This window comes from Macrosteles quadrilineatus, unplaced genomic scaffold, assembly GCF_028750875.1.
Source record: "Macrosteles quadrilineatus isolate MER2022 unplaced genomic scaffold, UCM_ALF_1.0 Scaffold_1__1_contigs__length_201487025, whole genome shotgun sequence".
Classification (NCBI taxonomy): Eukaryota; Metazoa; Arthropoda; class Insecta; order Hemiptera; family Cicadellidae; genus Macrosteles; species Macrosteles quadrilineatus.
In genome coordinates, this window is record NW_026542594.1 from 142023654 (window position 1) to 142038656 (window position 15003).

A 15003-nucleotide genomic window follows, 5' to 3' on the forward strand; every position below is an offset into this window, starting at 1 on the left:
ATTATGAACAACCTAATGCGGCTATGAGTAAGGCTATTTGTAGAAAACACTGAAAAACAAGATCAGCTTTTGAAAAATGATAAGATATTTACAAGAAATGTTGATTACAGTATATCGATCTGTTATGTACATCTTGAGTAGGCCTATTTCCATAATCTTTGAGTCGAATCTTTTAAAGTCATGAGAAATTATGACTGTTATTCGTTTTAAAATAACACATGTAATACTTAGCAATTGCCCAAATTCGAGCAACAGGTAGGCTACACTAGTCATTTTTAAGGCAAAACATTATTTTCCACTCATGTACTTAGGATTTATGTTAAAACAACTATCCTTTTTTCTAAATGAATTATTTGTGATTTTTTTTTTTAAATCGTGCCGTTTCAATGCCTCACCCTGTGTAAGTTTTCTAAATTTTTATAATTTTAGCGAATTTCCCTATAGGGAAGTAGCTATTACCGTAGGTCTCATGGTAAGACTTAGGCCCGCTAGCGATTTACTTTTTCATTTTGATGTACCCAGAGGCCAAAAACACCATTCATTCGTTCAAATTTATATATATATATATATATATATGTGTCCGTGAACACAATAACTTGAGTAATTTTTATCCGATTTTGATGAAATTTGGTTTGAAGGTGTAAAGGCGGTGACACACTATCGATCTTTTCCCCGAACAAGACCCCGAACCGAGCAGGGAGAAGGGAGGTAAAAATCTGCAAATTTTCAATCCGAACATTTCCCCGAACAAGACCAAGACCAGACAAGTTCTACCGAACGCGGTAAAAGGGAGTTTAGAGAGAGATGGAGAGCGTGTGTGATTGAGAGCGCGTAGGCGGTAATAATAAAACAGTAATAAAACATGAAATAACATACAGAATGATACTTTTGATTGCCTTTAACAATTTTTATGTTTATATTAAGTTTGAAAGAATTAAAGTATAACATCAATAATTACTTAATTCAAGTTAAACATCATTGATAGGTATCATTGATTTAACGGTTTCAACTGGAGGGGGAAGACCCAAAGTCAATAGTGCAGAGTTAAATGTGCTCTCTGGTTTTTAAAGTTTTTTTACAAGAAATAATAGTTTGTTTACTTACAATTGTGTACAGCTGTGTGAGTTTTATTTCAGTGCGTGATTTATAAAAATAATATTTCTGAAACCGGTTTTATTCTCTGAGTAAGATGAGAAAAACATAAAAGTTTTACTGTGAAATCACTAGTTTATGCAGGTAAAGAGATAGGCTGGGTTTCTTATCAGATCAGATAAGAAGGTTGCACTGCTTGAGTCCTTATCTTCATCGGGATGGGTCGACTTTATCTCTGAGCTTCAATCCACTGGACATGGACACCTATTATCTGCCAGTTTGTTTACTTCCTTGTTTACATGTTGTTTGAAACCGGAATCACAATACTGAAGAAACAATAATTTTTAACAAATATTGCCATTACAAAGTTAGCACTAGTGGTGAATTGAGTAGCCACTTATTTTTATTTTAAAGCTGCTAACAGCAGTGGATACCTATGTAATATAGTTTTGTCAGTTTTGAATGGAAGCCTTTAGGAAATAAAGTCTGTTTATTATTTTATTGTTTACACTCTGAATTTGTAAAAGGATAATTTTGTTTTGGATTTTTATTTGTTCATACATTGGAACTGAATATGAACTCTGATGTGGATAAAACAATTCCCTCTGGATGGAAGAGGGCGGAGGTTGTTAGGAAAAAAGGTCTCAGTGCTGGGAAAATTGATGTTTACATCACATCACCGAGGGGTAAGGTTTTTCGTTCGAAAAAAGAGTTATCCAAGTACTTAGAAGACCACAAACTTAATTTGAAAATTGAAGATTTTAATTTTAGTTCCATTAAAATAAAATCCAAAAATGATTCCATTTTGAATGAAAGTAGCATTGCTAGTTCTCAAGCCTCCATACTAGACAAAAGTTCTGATACAAATATATTGTTGAATTTGGATAGAGATGGGCCCAATGGAGCAAGTACCACTCCCTCTAGTAATTTAAGCATGCTTAGTATTAGCGAATCATGCGATGAAGAAAATAATATTACAGTTAGTGACCCTCATCTAATGATGGATAGGGATAGTGGAATGGAGATTACAGCAGTCTTGTTGGATGAGGCCTCATGTACAACTCATAATGTATCTTCTGAGAATCTAAGCAATGACAGTTGTACTAAAAACATAAAGAACTAAAAAATAGAATTAAATGAAAACATTTCCCTATCACTTTTGGAATCTAAATGGGTAACTGACGATGCGGTTCAAGTTTATTTTAACATATTAAATTCAACCCTAGGCAATGAAAAACCAAAAATACACCTTACGAGCCCAGTTATAACACTTGCGATCAAGGTTTTACAAGATTACATGGACATCTTACAACCTATTAAGCTTGAGGACAAGAGTTTAGTATTTATTCCTGTCAATGACTCGTCATCTGTCCAAGGAGTGGGAGGTTCTGGCTCACACTGGAGTCTTTTACTCTGGGATAAGGGAAATAACCATTTTTTTCATATGGACTCAAAAGGTGACTATAACCTCAGTCATGCTCAAACAGTTGCACAAAAAATGCATGCCTCTTTAAAGTCAACTGCTTTATTTCAATTTGAGAGAGTGAAAATCCCGCCGCAATCCAACAATCATGATTGTGGAATCCATATGCTTTTGGCAGCTGACACGGTACTTGCTAGTGTAATGCAAGGTATAACACCTTCATTGGAATCATTGGAAAATATGCTACAGCCTTTTCCTGAGTCTATAATATTAACAAGAAGAGCCCAACTGGCTTTATGGTTTCACAAAGGTCAATATATGAGCGTGTCCAAAGAAACTCTAAGAAAAATGATTTACCCTCCAAATACAAATCACAAAGGTGACAACATTTGTGAAACGGGGTCTGTAGAATGGTCAACTGTTAAATCAGCCAAATTTAAATACAATGGTTCTATCAGTCCTCCAAAAACAAACAACATACCAGTTATATCAACAGAAAACATTTATAATGTATTGCTAGACATCCAGTCCAACCAAAAATCTGATGATCATGAAGTGTCCTACCAACCAAACCTAATTAACTCCAATGCTAAAGCTACCTCACTCATTGCTAACAAAACAAAAGTTACGTTTTGTGAAAAAGCCGTACAGGTATCGCCTCAAACAAATCGCACTATCAGGAAAGTAAACTCCAGTAAAAAACCAACAAGACAAAAATCTTTGAAGATATCAAAACATCATATGAAACTCTCCATAGTCAGTGACAGCCAGGGTAGAGGGGTGTCTCAAGTAATTCATTATATGAATAACAGCGATATATTAACAACCGGACTTGTAATGCCAAATACCGAACTATTGCATGTGGTGGATGTAGCATTAAAGCAAAGAAGTGATGTCATAGCTATACTCGCAGGAACTAACAATACCCTTAACAACACAACAAAGGATATTTATAAAAACATAGAGAAAAAGTTGCAAGAATTTGACAAAGATAAACAAGTTTTACTTTGCACTATTCCGCAAAGACATGATGCTCCTAACAACAGTACAATTCATTTAGAAATCCAAAGGATTAATAATTACCTAAGTGAACTGGTTGCACGATTTAAAAATGTCCATCTGATCGATACTCAGGTACTGAGAAGGTCATTCTACACGTCTCACGGCCTACACTTAAATAATAAAGGGAAAAAAGAACTAGCCAGACTTATTATGAATCACATCAGAACTTCCAGTCAACCTCAGCATAGCAAGTCATCTGCAACTAATCTCCAAAGTAACCTGTTACAATTACAATCAATAAAACCTAGAGTACAGCTATTGGAAGCTGACATGAACACTGTGATCGAATTGTACTCAGGTGACAGCAAAAACGCTTTTGCTCATTGTATCTCCGCCGATTTTGATAGTGACAAACAGATGAGTCAAGGTGTCGCTACAGTCTTTAAAGAAAAGTTTGGCAAGCCAAGTCACTCAGATTACTGCGATTCAAACCTGACCTGTCAAAAATCCAAACAGGGAGCCATTATCTACAGCTTAGTAACAAAGCAAAAATACTACCAAAACTCGAAAAACTACCATAAATACAATGCTACGTACGATGCAGTTTTTGATCAGCTTGCCAAAGACTTAAAACGGAAAGAGCTAAAAAATCTGATATGCTCCCCTTTAGAATGTACACGGGACCGCATCTCACCACACCACTTCATCAACAATCTGTTGAAATTCAAACAGGAAACAGGGGCATCAATTACAATTGTTACCTACAATGAAAATGCTTCGGAGAAATTATATAATAAGTTATCGTATACAGACTTTGTGAAACACCTTAGGAAACTCATAGTGTCACTTCAATCAGCACGACAAAATGAAGATTCTGGAGGCAAAACAGGCATGCCTAGTGGCAACGGACGTCCCCTTTTGGCTGATAATGGACATTTACTGTCAATGGAAGAATATCCTCCTCTGCCGTCCTGTAACAACAATCCAAGTTCTGCGGTTGATAATTCACACACGATGACAACCAAGCAAGATGTAACTGTAGCTGTGACTTCACCCTGCAAATCCAACACCCTCTCCTCTCAACCTACAAAGGCAGTCGGTACTTCATCATCAACAGCCCCTCAACAACCTTCTGTGTCACTGTGTACCGAAAGTGTCAATGAAAGTGAAACCAGTGCTAGTGTTTTAGGAAATGTAAATTCTCATTTTTTAGGAGATACTCTAATAGGGGATCCTCCACTGCATTAGGCCCTGTCACAAATAATCCCAGATGTAGCTCCAATAAATTTAATTTAAATTTAATTCATGTAAATGTACAATCTTTAAGGAATAAGTTAAGTGAATTGGCTTTAGTATTAGAGGAATCCCATTGCAATATTGCATTATTGAATGAACATTGGCTTCTTAGAGATGAAATTAGGCTGTACATTCCCCAAGGTTATACTCTTGCAGATTCCTTTTGCAGAGAGGATGATCCCCATGGAGGCTCTTCAATAATTTTAAGTACAAATATTTCATATGATAGGATAGATATTTCACACCTTGTTCACACTGGCTCATTAGAAGCATCATGTACTTACATTAAGGATTTCAATTTAACTTTGATATCTCTGTACAGAACCCCCGATTCTGATTGTAATTTATTTTTTAATCAATTAGAGAGCCTTTTAACATTTGTTTTACAAAAAAAACCATCTTGTAAATTAATTTTAGGAGCAGATTTTAATGTTGATTTTTTAAAGAATGATAATCCCACAAAAATGCTTGTCAATGTCTTAAAATCGTTCAATTTATATTATATCTTTAAATACCCAACCAAAGGGAACAAATGTATTGACAATATTGCAACTAACATTGAGCCAAACTTATTTCAGTGTAAAGTTTTGAAAGAACAAATATCTGATCACCCTATTTTACATTTTGCATTTTCAAGTAGTTTATATGTGCCTGATATAGTCAAAGAAGTTTCTTTTAGATTGTTAACAAAAGAAAGGATTAATATGTTTTTGTATAGTTTAAGTGTCATCAATTGGGAGTCGGTTTTTCAGATTGCTGATGTTAATGTTGCTTTTAAATGTTTCATTGACTGTATTCAGAATTGTTACAATTATCACTGTCCTAGACTATCTAAGAGAGTAAGAAAGGACTACAAAGTTAGTACAAAAAATAACCTGTGGTTTGATGAGTCACTTAAGAAAATGAAGGATACTCTGTTACTCCTCAAGGATTTGACTAAAATACCAGCTTATCAAAACAATGACATCCTAAAAAAATGTCTATCATCTTACAAAAACAAATATAAAACTAGAATTAAAACCGCTAAGATAGAATATAATGAGGAATTTATTAATAGTTCACAAAACAAATGTAAGGCTGCATGGAAAGTTGTTAAGTCAGAAAGTGGTTTATTTTTTAAAAGTGAAAAGTCGGATCCACCAATTACAGCTGACGAATTTAATGACTATTACATTGATGTAGGAAAACAAATTTTAGACAAGTTCTCTAATGGAGGGGGAAGTGGGTTACATTTTTACGACTTTTTAGATAAGGAAAATGTTTCTAATACCAATTTTTCCTGGAATCCGGTAACATCAATTGAAATTTTAAAAGTTATAAGATCACTTAGTTCCTCTAACTCTGAAGATTTTTATGGCTTTTCTAACAAAATTCTCAAATACATAGCTCCATACATTCTAGAACCCTTAACTTATTTAGTTAATATTGCCTTATTAAATTCCACATTTCCAAGTTGTCTGAAAATATGCAAAACAGTGCCAATTTTCAAGAAAGGAGATATATCTTCTGTTTCCAATTATCGTCCCATTTCAATGGTTCCAGTTTTTTCAAAAATAATTGAAAATTGTGTTAAAATACAGCTTTTTGATTTTTTAACAAATAATAAAATTCTGAATAGCAATCAATTTGGCTTTCGACCCGGGTACTCCACAACTTTAGCTGTTGAATCCATAGTGTCAGATATTCTGGATACATTTGAATCTGGCAACTATCTGAGTCTGGCTCTTGTGGATCTCAGCAGGGCCTTTGACTCAGTTCTGCACACCATACTTTTGCAGAAATTGGATTTTTATGGTATAAAAAACCAGGAACTAAATTTTTTTAAAACCTACCTTTGTGGCAGAAAACAATATGTAGCTTCCGGCAAACAAACATCAGCTTTTAAAGAGGTTCTTGCTGGGGTGCCGCAGGGGTCAGTACTTGGGCCAGTATTGTTTATATTATATATTAATGATTTGCCAAATGCTATGCCTTGTAAAACAGTTCTATATGCAGACGACACATCGTTTATTTGGCCTTCTGACAATCTTAACACAGCAATCCATGGAATTGATAACATGATCGATATTGGTAATAATTGGTTTAAGAGTAATTTTCTTGAAATTAATAGTGATAAGACAGAGAAAATATGTTTTACACTACGTAGAAACCAAATTGAAAATCCAGATTTTGTTAAATTGCTAGGTATTTTCTTAGATAAAAAATTAACTTGGGAAGAACATACCAACAATGTAATATCTAAGTTGTCACGAGTTTGCTTTTTATTGCGAAAACTAAAAAACTGTGTATCAAATCACACACTTCTTTCTGTTTACCATAGTCTATTTCATACGCACTTATTATATGGAAATATTCTCTGGGGAAATAGCTGTGGGGCCAGCAGGGTGTTTACTTGGCAAAGAAAAGCCCTGAGGATCATGTTTGATATACCAAATAAAGTCAACTGCAAACCTTTCTTTATAAATAATAATATAATGACACTTTCAAGTATTTATATTTTTAATAATTTAGTCTTTGTTAAACAAAACATTACAAATTTTACTAAATGCCACTCAACTAGACAATCAAACAACCTGTACATCCCACCAGTTAGACTTTCAAAATTCACAAAAAGCCATAAATATTTACAATTACAACTTTTTAATAAACTTCCCATTCCATTTAGAGAAATTGATAACATAAACCTTTTCAAATCAACATTATCAAGATGGCTAATTAGCAAAGCCTTTTTTTCTATAGACAATTTTTTAAACACAAATAATTACTCTGAACTCTTAACACTATTGGCCACTAGGAGGCAGCCTGCATGACCAAAAATCTTTTTATAAATTTCCTGAATATTTACAAATTGTTTAGTTTTGAAGCATTATTTACTTAAGTTTTGTATAAATTTGTGTAAAGCATTCAATCTTAGAATTTTAAATTTAAATATTTAGGCCTGTATGTACAGTTTATGCAACAAAATGTTCAATGTTTCATAGGATGATGTATAGATTTAAGCATGATGTCACATTTGTGTCCTGACTTCTGACGTTGTCTATTGTAATTTTATGTTGCTGAATGACAATAAAGATTATTATTATTATTATTAACTTGTAAAATACATTTTCAACCTTGACCAAACACACAACAAAATTACAACATAAATGTCCATGATATATAACGGCAAAATATTACCCAACATTTATTTATTTTAGCAATTAAAGAGTTTAATTGCCATATTAAATTAGAACTATCAATGCTAGCGCAGGCGGCCGCTCGGTGCGGCGCTCGCGACGATGTACGGGGCAAAAATATACCGTGACACACTATCGTACATCACCCCGATCTTTTCTTTGATCTTTCGCCAAAAAACCGCCTCCAGAGCACTCGTCTCCCTGCTCGGCTTGATGTCTGGTTCGCCGTCTGGATCGGTGTACGGACCCGTGACACACTATCGAACATGCTCCCTTCGACCTCCCTTCTCCCTGCTCGGTTCGGGGTCTTGTTTGGGGAAAATATCGATAGTGTGTCACCGTCTTTAGGCGGGATAAACTTGAATGAGTTCGCGATCCAGCATGATCGGACCATGGGAACAGGGTTTTATGGGGTAAAAATTGGTTTTTCTAATTTTTGACCCTCAAAACATAAAATTTCCCAATTTTTCTCTAAACATTCTTAAAGAGCTTAAAAAAACTAAACAATTCAGTATATCAAAGTGTTTTCATACGGATATTAGTTACGGAGAAAACTAACAAAATTGTAAATTTAAAATTCCCATGTTATTCTTATGGAGAATATTGTAAAATGTTGTAGTTTGCGTGTTTACGGATATATTTTTATCAAACTTGGCAAATATACTGATTTTGTACTAAGCTATAATTATTTTATTAAAAACACACTTCCTTGTAGCAGCAAACCTATGTACTCGTTACACCTAATATCAATTGAAAATCGTTGAAAATCAATATCAATTGAAAATCAATTGAAATTGTACTCGTTTAAATAGATCAATCGAAAATCAATTCAGCCAAATGGAAATTAGCTTGGACAGCAGGTTTGCTGCGGTGGGGGTATTGTTATACTTGGAACTGATTTTTCAGTGTTCTGGACTAAAATTATTGAGATATTTAGATATAATATGTGTCCATGAACTCATTAACTCAAGTAATTTTGGTCCGATTTTGATAAAATTTGGCTTGAGGGTGTAAGGCGGGGTAAACTTGTATAAGTTCATGAACTAGCATGATTGTGATCGCTTCACATGGGAACGGGGTTTTACGGGGTAAAAAATAGTTTTTCTCATTTCATTTTTTCTTAATAGGATATCTCCTTGGGAAGATGTATAATTAATGATATTACCTATTACAGTAGACTCCCTCCTATCTTGACTCCTCGGGACAGAGGCCAGTCCAGATAATGGGTTTTCCGGTTAAACCGACGTCACCAAAAAACTTACGGACCGTTCAAATGCGTCTTTGACTTAAATTTATGAGAGCATTAAAGAGCATAAAGAGATGTAATTTCCGGTGAGTGTAGTCCGGTTAAACCGATGTCCGGTTAAAAGGTGTCCGGATAAGAGGGAGTCTGCTGTATCCGTAATTGTAGACTAGTGATCAAGATTTAACAAAATAGATTTTTAATTGAACACATTCCTTATTACAGAACAAGATGAGGATAACAAACAAAATCTTGAAGAGGAATTCATTATTCTAGAAAATCAATTAGAAGAGCTTAAGACAGAGAGAATTAAAATTGAAGAAGCAAAAGTAATGAAAATAAAGCTGGAAGCTGAACCCACTTGTGGAAAGGAATTCTTACGGTAATATTAACTTCTCATGATGAACAATTAAATGAAAACATTATGCAAAGTAATAAAATTGGGTATACAGTTAAGTCTTGATTATGAACAAAAAATGTATTAGTTTGATAGTCGAGATTCTAATGAACAACCATGTATATGTCATATTTAGGAATTAGAGAGTTAAAAACCACCATTTGTAACAGATTTAAAAATGTACTTTGTACATCAGATATAGCATGTTGCTTTTAATATGGACCTGTATCTAAATGTTAGGTGGGTTAGTCTTCAGTCTTTAGTATGGGTCACGCAACAATTAAAGACATTGTGCCATAGGTCAGGAAAATATAGTCACATATCTTAATCATACAATAAGGTATCATACAATTCTAGGTACCTTTGAAACGCTTTTAATATAGAGAAATCACTGTTCATAAAAATTATGAAATGTGTAATGACCTGTGACAGACCCATGGGGAGACACATGGCTTAAGGAGGCTCCCCCTCTACGAGAATCTATCCTGAAACAGCCATCAGCTGAGTGACAGTGTATTCAATAATTTTTTTTATGAATATAACAATTAGTTTTTTCTTTAAATATTTAGGATTACCTTCATTGCATAAAAAAAAAATAATAATAAAAAAAAAAACATGACCAATAGAAATGAACCCCTATTAAAACCACAAGTAACAATATTGCTATGGTTTCTATTTATTTGCTTAGTTGTAATTGGTGAGTTCTAACTTCTAACTTTTAACAAGGCAGGTGCCAAAAAATGCTTAAAGAGGCCAGAGACAATTTAAAACGGGCAGAAGAGGAAGAGACATACCTAAAAATGAAAATTACCCAGAAAGAGGTTGTTCTTCTAAGGAATAAGTCGTTGGTAATGGAAGATACAACTGCGGTTTCTCCAGTAATTGAAAATATTTCTAAAGGTAAGATAAAATTAAAATCATAACACCCAAGAAAATCTAAAATACCCCCGCCGCAGCAAACCTGCAGACTAAGCGAATTTCAGCTTGTCTGATTACATTTTTACTAAAATATTTCCATAAATAAGACATATTTATTCACAATTTAAATAACATTAGATTTAACGAGTGCTTAGGTTTGCTGGACTTCGGGGAAGTTGATAAGTGTTTTTTGACCATACGTCAATAGTATAAGATGAAATAAATAAATTTGCCAAATTTTATCAATGAATATTCATAAACAAGTAAACTACAACAGTTTAAATTTTCTCCATAAGAATAACATGGGGATTTAAAAATACAGTATTTTTGAATTTTCTCCGTGACCGCTAGGCATACAACAGCGCTTCAATATACTAAATTAGCTTATTTTTTTTTACTCTACAAAACGTTTTAAAAAGAAATTAAACCTTTTTTTATTTTTAGGGTCGAAAATGGGAAAAACCTATTTTCACCCCATAAACCCCCGTTCCCATGGTCCAACTATGCTAGTTCGCGAACTCGTTCGAATAAACTCAGGTTTACATGTTTGTACCAAATTGATTAAAAATCGGATCAATCATTTTTGCAAGAGTTATCGCGCTAACGGACATATATATATATATTAATAAATAATATATAAAATAACATGAGTACCCTTTTTTTATATTCTTTTTTATTTAATAAAACACAACATGTTTATATATATATATATATGAATTTGAACGGATGGTGTTTTTGGCCTCTAAGGGCCTCAAAACGAAAAATTAAATCGGTTCCGGGTCCAGGTCTTACCATGAGTACTACGGTAATAGCTTATTCCCTATATGTGAAATTCGCTAAAATCATGTTTTTTTACATAAAGTTGGATAAATATTAATGATTTTGGCTTTAATTGTTACATTTCAAATTTGAGTAGTAAAACCATATAGCCCCCTCTAATACAAGGCATTGGAGTTTGCGGAATTCTACCCCCACATATTTGGACGTCACGAGGGGCAGGGCCTTTACACGGTCGAGAAACAGCCTGTGACTGGGAATTTACCCCCAATTTATTATACATATAATCAAAATGTAATTGTTTGCTTATAAAGTGATTTGCTATACCACGGAATCTTACCCCTGGAAATCTACCCCCAGTGGTCAAATCAGAAATTTCCAAACCCTGAAATTCTACCCCCTTTGGTCATATGAGAAAAGTCCGATACCGGAATTCTACCCCCCGTGGTTGGCTACGCTATGTATTGGCCAAGATTCATTGTTGTAGTTGATTTTATTAACACCTTCGCTGCAGGAAGGTCAGTACTAACCCACACTGCAGTGCATCAATCAGTTGCTCAGTGTGAGCCTAGTGTTGGTTGAAGGTGGAGTTGTGGGGTGTGAGACTTGCTTTGTTCACCGTTCAGTTGGTTTCCGCGTCACGCTCCCGCCGAGGCGGCTGAGTCGGTACTGCTAGTTTGCAGGTTACTGTGAACGCCCCTCGATGTGCTACTTCTGTGTGCTTGACGTCACATTCAATTTCAATCAACTTTTAAACTATTTTATTTCAATAATATTAACATTTAAAATCTTTTTTATCTTTCATCTTTGTTAAATATTTCCATTTTTTCTGACTCTGGTTCTTGATGGCTCAGCACTGACCTATGAATATATCGTCATGTCATGAAGTCATATTCAATTCCTATCAATCTATATACTATTTTTTGTTTATTATTTTTTATTTTATAATAATGACTACCTTTAGAATACCTTTAGATATACCTTTAGAAGATATATTTTTAGTGATATATAATGTATTCAGTGACATTTCCATTTTAATCTGACTGGCTCCTGATGGGTCAGTACTGAACTGACCTATGAATATGACATCACTTTATGACGTCATATTCACTTCTGATCGTTTGATATAATATTGTATTTCAATAAGGACACAAAAAAAACGTTATAGAGCAATAACATTTTTTAACAATACAATTCGATTTTTTAATCTCCTTTAGCAGTGAAGGTGTTAGTTGGTTTATGTAAATCAACGATTCTTCGGTTAATCATTACCTTCTAATATCCATTGTTAGGTTAGGTTAGGTTTTCAATTAATAAAATCAACAATGAATCTTGGCCGATACATAGCGTATCCAAGCATAGATTTCCGGGGTAGAATTCTGGGGTTGGACATTTCTAATTTGACCACCAAGGGTAGATTTCTGGGGGTAAAATTCTGGTGTCAGGTTTATTGAGATTTTGATTAATACAACTGTTAAGTAAACCATGAAATGTGAGTTGATTGAAATAAATAATAATTTATCCGTCCTAAAAGTTTGCGGCTGGAAATTTACCCCCAGACCCGTGAAGTCAAAATGACGCGTAGGTGTTTTCTCATGGGAGTAAATTTCCGTGGGCAGAATTCCGGCGACCCCGGCGTTGGTGTGAGGGATGCCAGGTAATAACAGGAACAACAAATTTTTGAACCTAAACATTGTGTGTACTCTCCATTATAGATTAGTGCAACAGCTGTTTCAGTATGCCGAACTGCAGCGTTTTCACTTTCGTCTCGCCGCGGCCTTGTATTTGAGGAGGCTATGGTAAAACACATGTCAACTCAAAATAAATACATTCTCCATCCTCATTTTTTAATTGTCATTATTTATTGAAAAATACTACTTATAATAAAAACATCTATTAACATATATTAATATTTAATATTATTAATAATGAGAAAGAAAGTATTGGTAGTTACATTAATTGTTCTTTACTTAATTACAGAATTAGGGATAGATTGAGTTGAAGATGCTTGGATAAATCTTTTGATGAGACAAATTTTTCTTGATGTGAAAAAGGAAGATGATTTATCTTTTAAATAGGATTGAAAATGGGTTTTAAACATTGAGTAAACTAACTAAAACTAATTTTCTTTTTGATTAAGTTAAAGAAAGCATTTAGGGAAGATGGTTAGTGATAAAGCATATTCCAACCTTCAAAAGGCTATTAACAAGATGTGCAACTCGCTCAATTCTGCCTTGAATCAAGAATCCCTGGGACACTGGCTGTTTGATTCAGGGAAAAAGCATGTCAAGTGGAAGTTTAGCAACACTATTTTAAAATTTAAAATATGCTAGTAGGGGTAAAAATCATCCAAAGTAAAATACTAGTTTTCCTTTGTAAGAGGTGATTAATCATTCAGAAATAGGAGAAAAATTGGGCAATGCATGTCTCCAAAGTCAAAACCTGTCTATAAACATAATGGCTCTGTCAATTGTTTGTTAACATAGCATGAGGGGGAGTCACACACTTTTAAAATTTCATTAAATAAGGAAAACTAAGGAGACTCATATTGAGAGGAGATAGTTTTGACAAGCCAGACCACAGAGACTGTGATATAGTGTAATTCTTTGTCTTTTTCAGTACATATGAAATTTTTGTTTATCAGGGATCATAAATGCACATTGGAATTCAGGCTACTAATATTGTTTACAGATACAGACATGACTTTACCTTTACCCAGACAAGAAACTACAAAAAGTACAAGTCTACTAGAACGCCCATCTGTTTCTAAGACTGTCACATTTAATAACACAGTCGAAACAAAACCAATTTCACCACCACTGCAGTATAAGGTACTTTTTTTAATTATTATTATTCTTTTGTCGAAGGAGCCGAAACTCCCCGACGACTACCTGGTAAATGTTTGCACTTAACCCGGGACCCATAGTGTCGGTCCTTGGACACACCATGGGTGGATGACTTAAGGTCATCAAGCTCACCGGCTGCCAAAGCAACCCTTCGGAAAGAGGGTTGCCCCTCAATCCTAACCAGGGATACCAGCTACTTATTCGCACGTACACTCCAAATGGTTTCCACCTGGGCCAAAACCCCGAGGGACCATAATGAAGTGCCCTGAACGCAACACAATGCAAGCAACACTCGGGGCCTACCTAATCCCTGACAGGCCGAAACCCGCCATCAAAGCCAGGGAGAAGGGGACCGCCAGCAAGCTGACGGGGGAACCCCAACCACCTATTTGCACCACTACCCGATCGAGGCAAACCCATTCACTGGGAAACCAGGGCGATAGATCCCTAGATACCCCCAGCGGGCTTGATCCCAGCACCCGATCTACTTCGTTTGCCTATCTAGCCCTACATCACTGCCAGGCCATCAGGGTTTCCCAAAAGGAGGCAGGTATAGAAGTGGGACCCACCCAGATGAACCTATCCACCAAAGGTGGCGACACCCTTAACTCAATTGAGGTTCCAGGGAGTACCCCCCACACTCTAGATAACCATATCTTCCGGGCTCATAGACAGGGATAGGCTGATGGAGTGTGCCCAGCCGTTACCCTCACACTGCGGAAAGTTCCGTTCCCCTAGAGTGTCCCCGTGAGCTTACGGGTACTCGCCCGATTTCACCTCCCAGGAAAAGGCTGCTTCCAAAGTCGAGGATTTGTCGATCACAAAATGCTGGT

The 15003-nt window shown here is 35.1% G+C and overlaps 1 protein-coding gene across 1 annotated transcript in view; it reads left to right on the forward strand.

Moving 5' to 3' along the window:
* Positions 1-15003, forward strand: part of LOC128986042 (uncharacterized) — a 33647-nt gene that overhangs the window by 14734 nt on the left and 3910 nt on the right. Inside the window, exons 4-6 of the mRNA XM_054406137.1 lie at positions 9458-9614; positions 10360-10529; positions 14016-14155. Of these exons, the coding sequence (XP_054262112.1) occupies positions 9458-9614; positions 10360-10529; positions 14016-14155 (467 nt within the window). The remainder of the gene's footprint in view (positions 1-9457; positions 9615-10359; positions 10530-14015; positions 14156-15003) is intronic.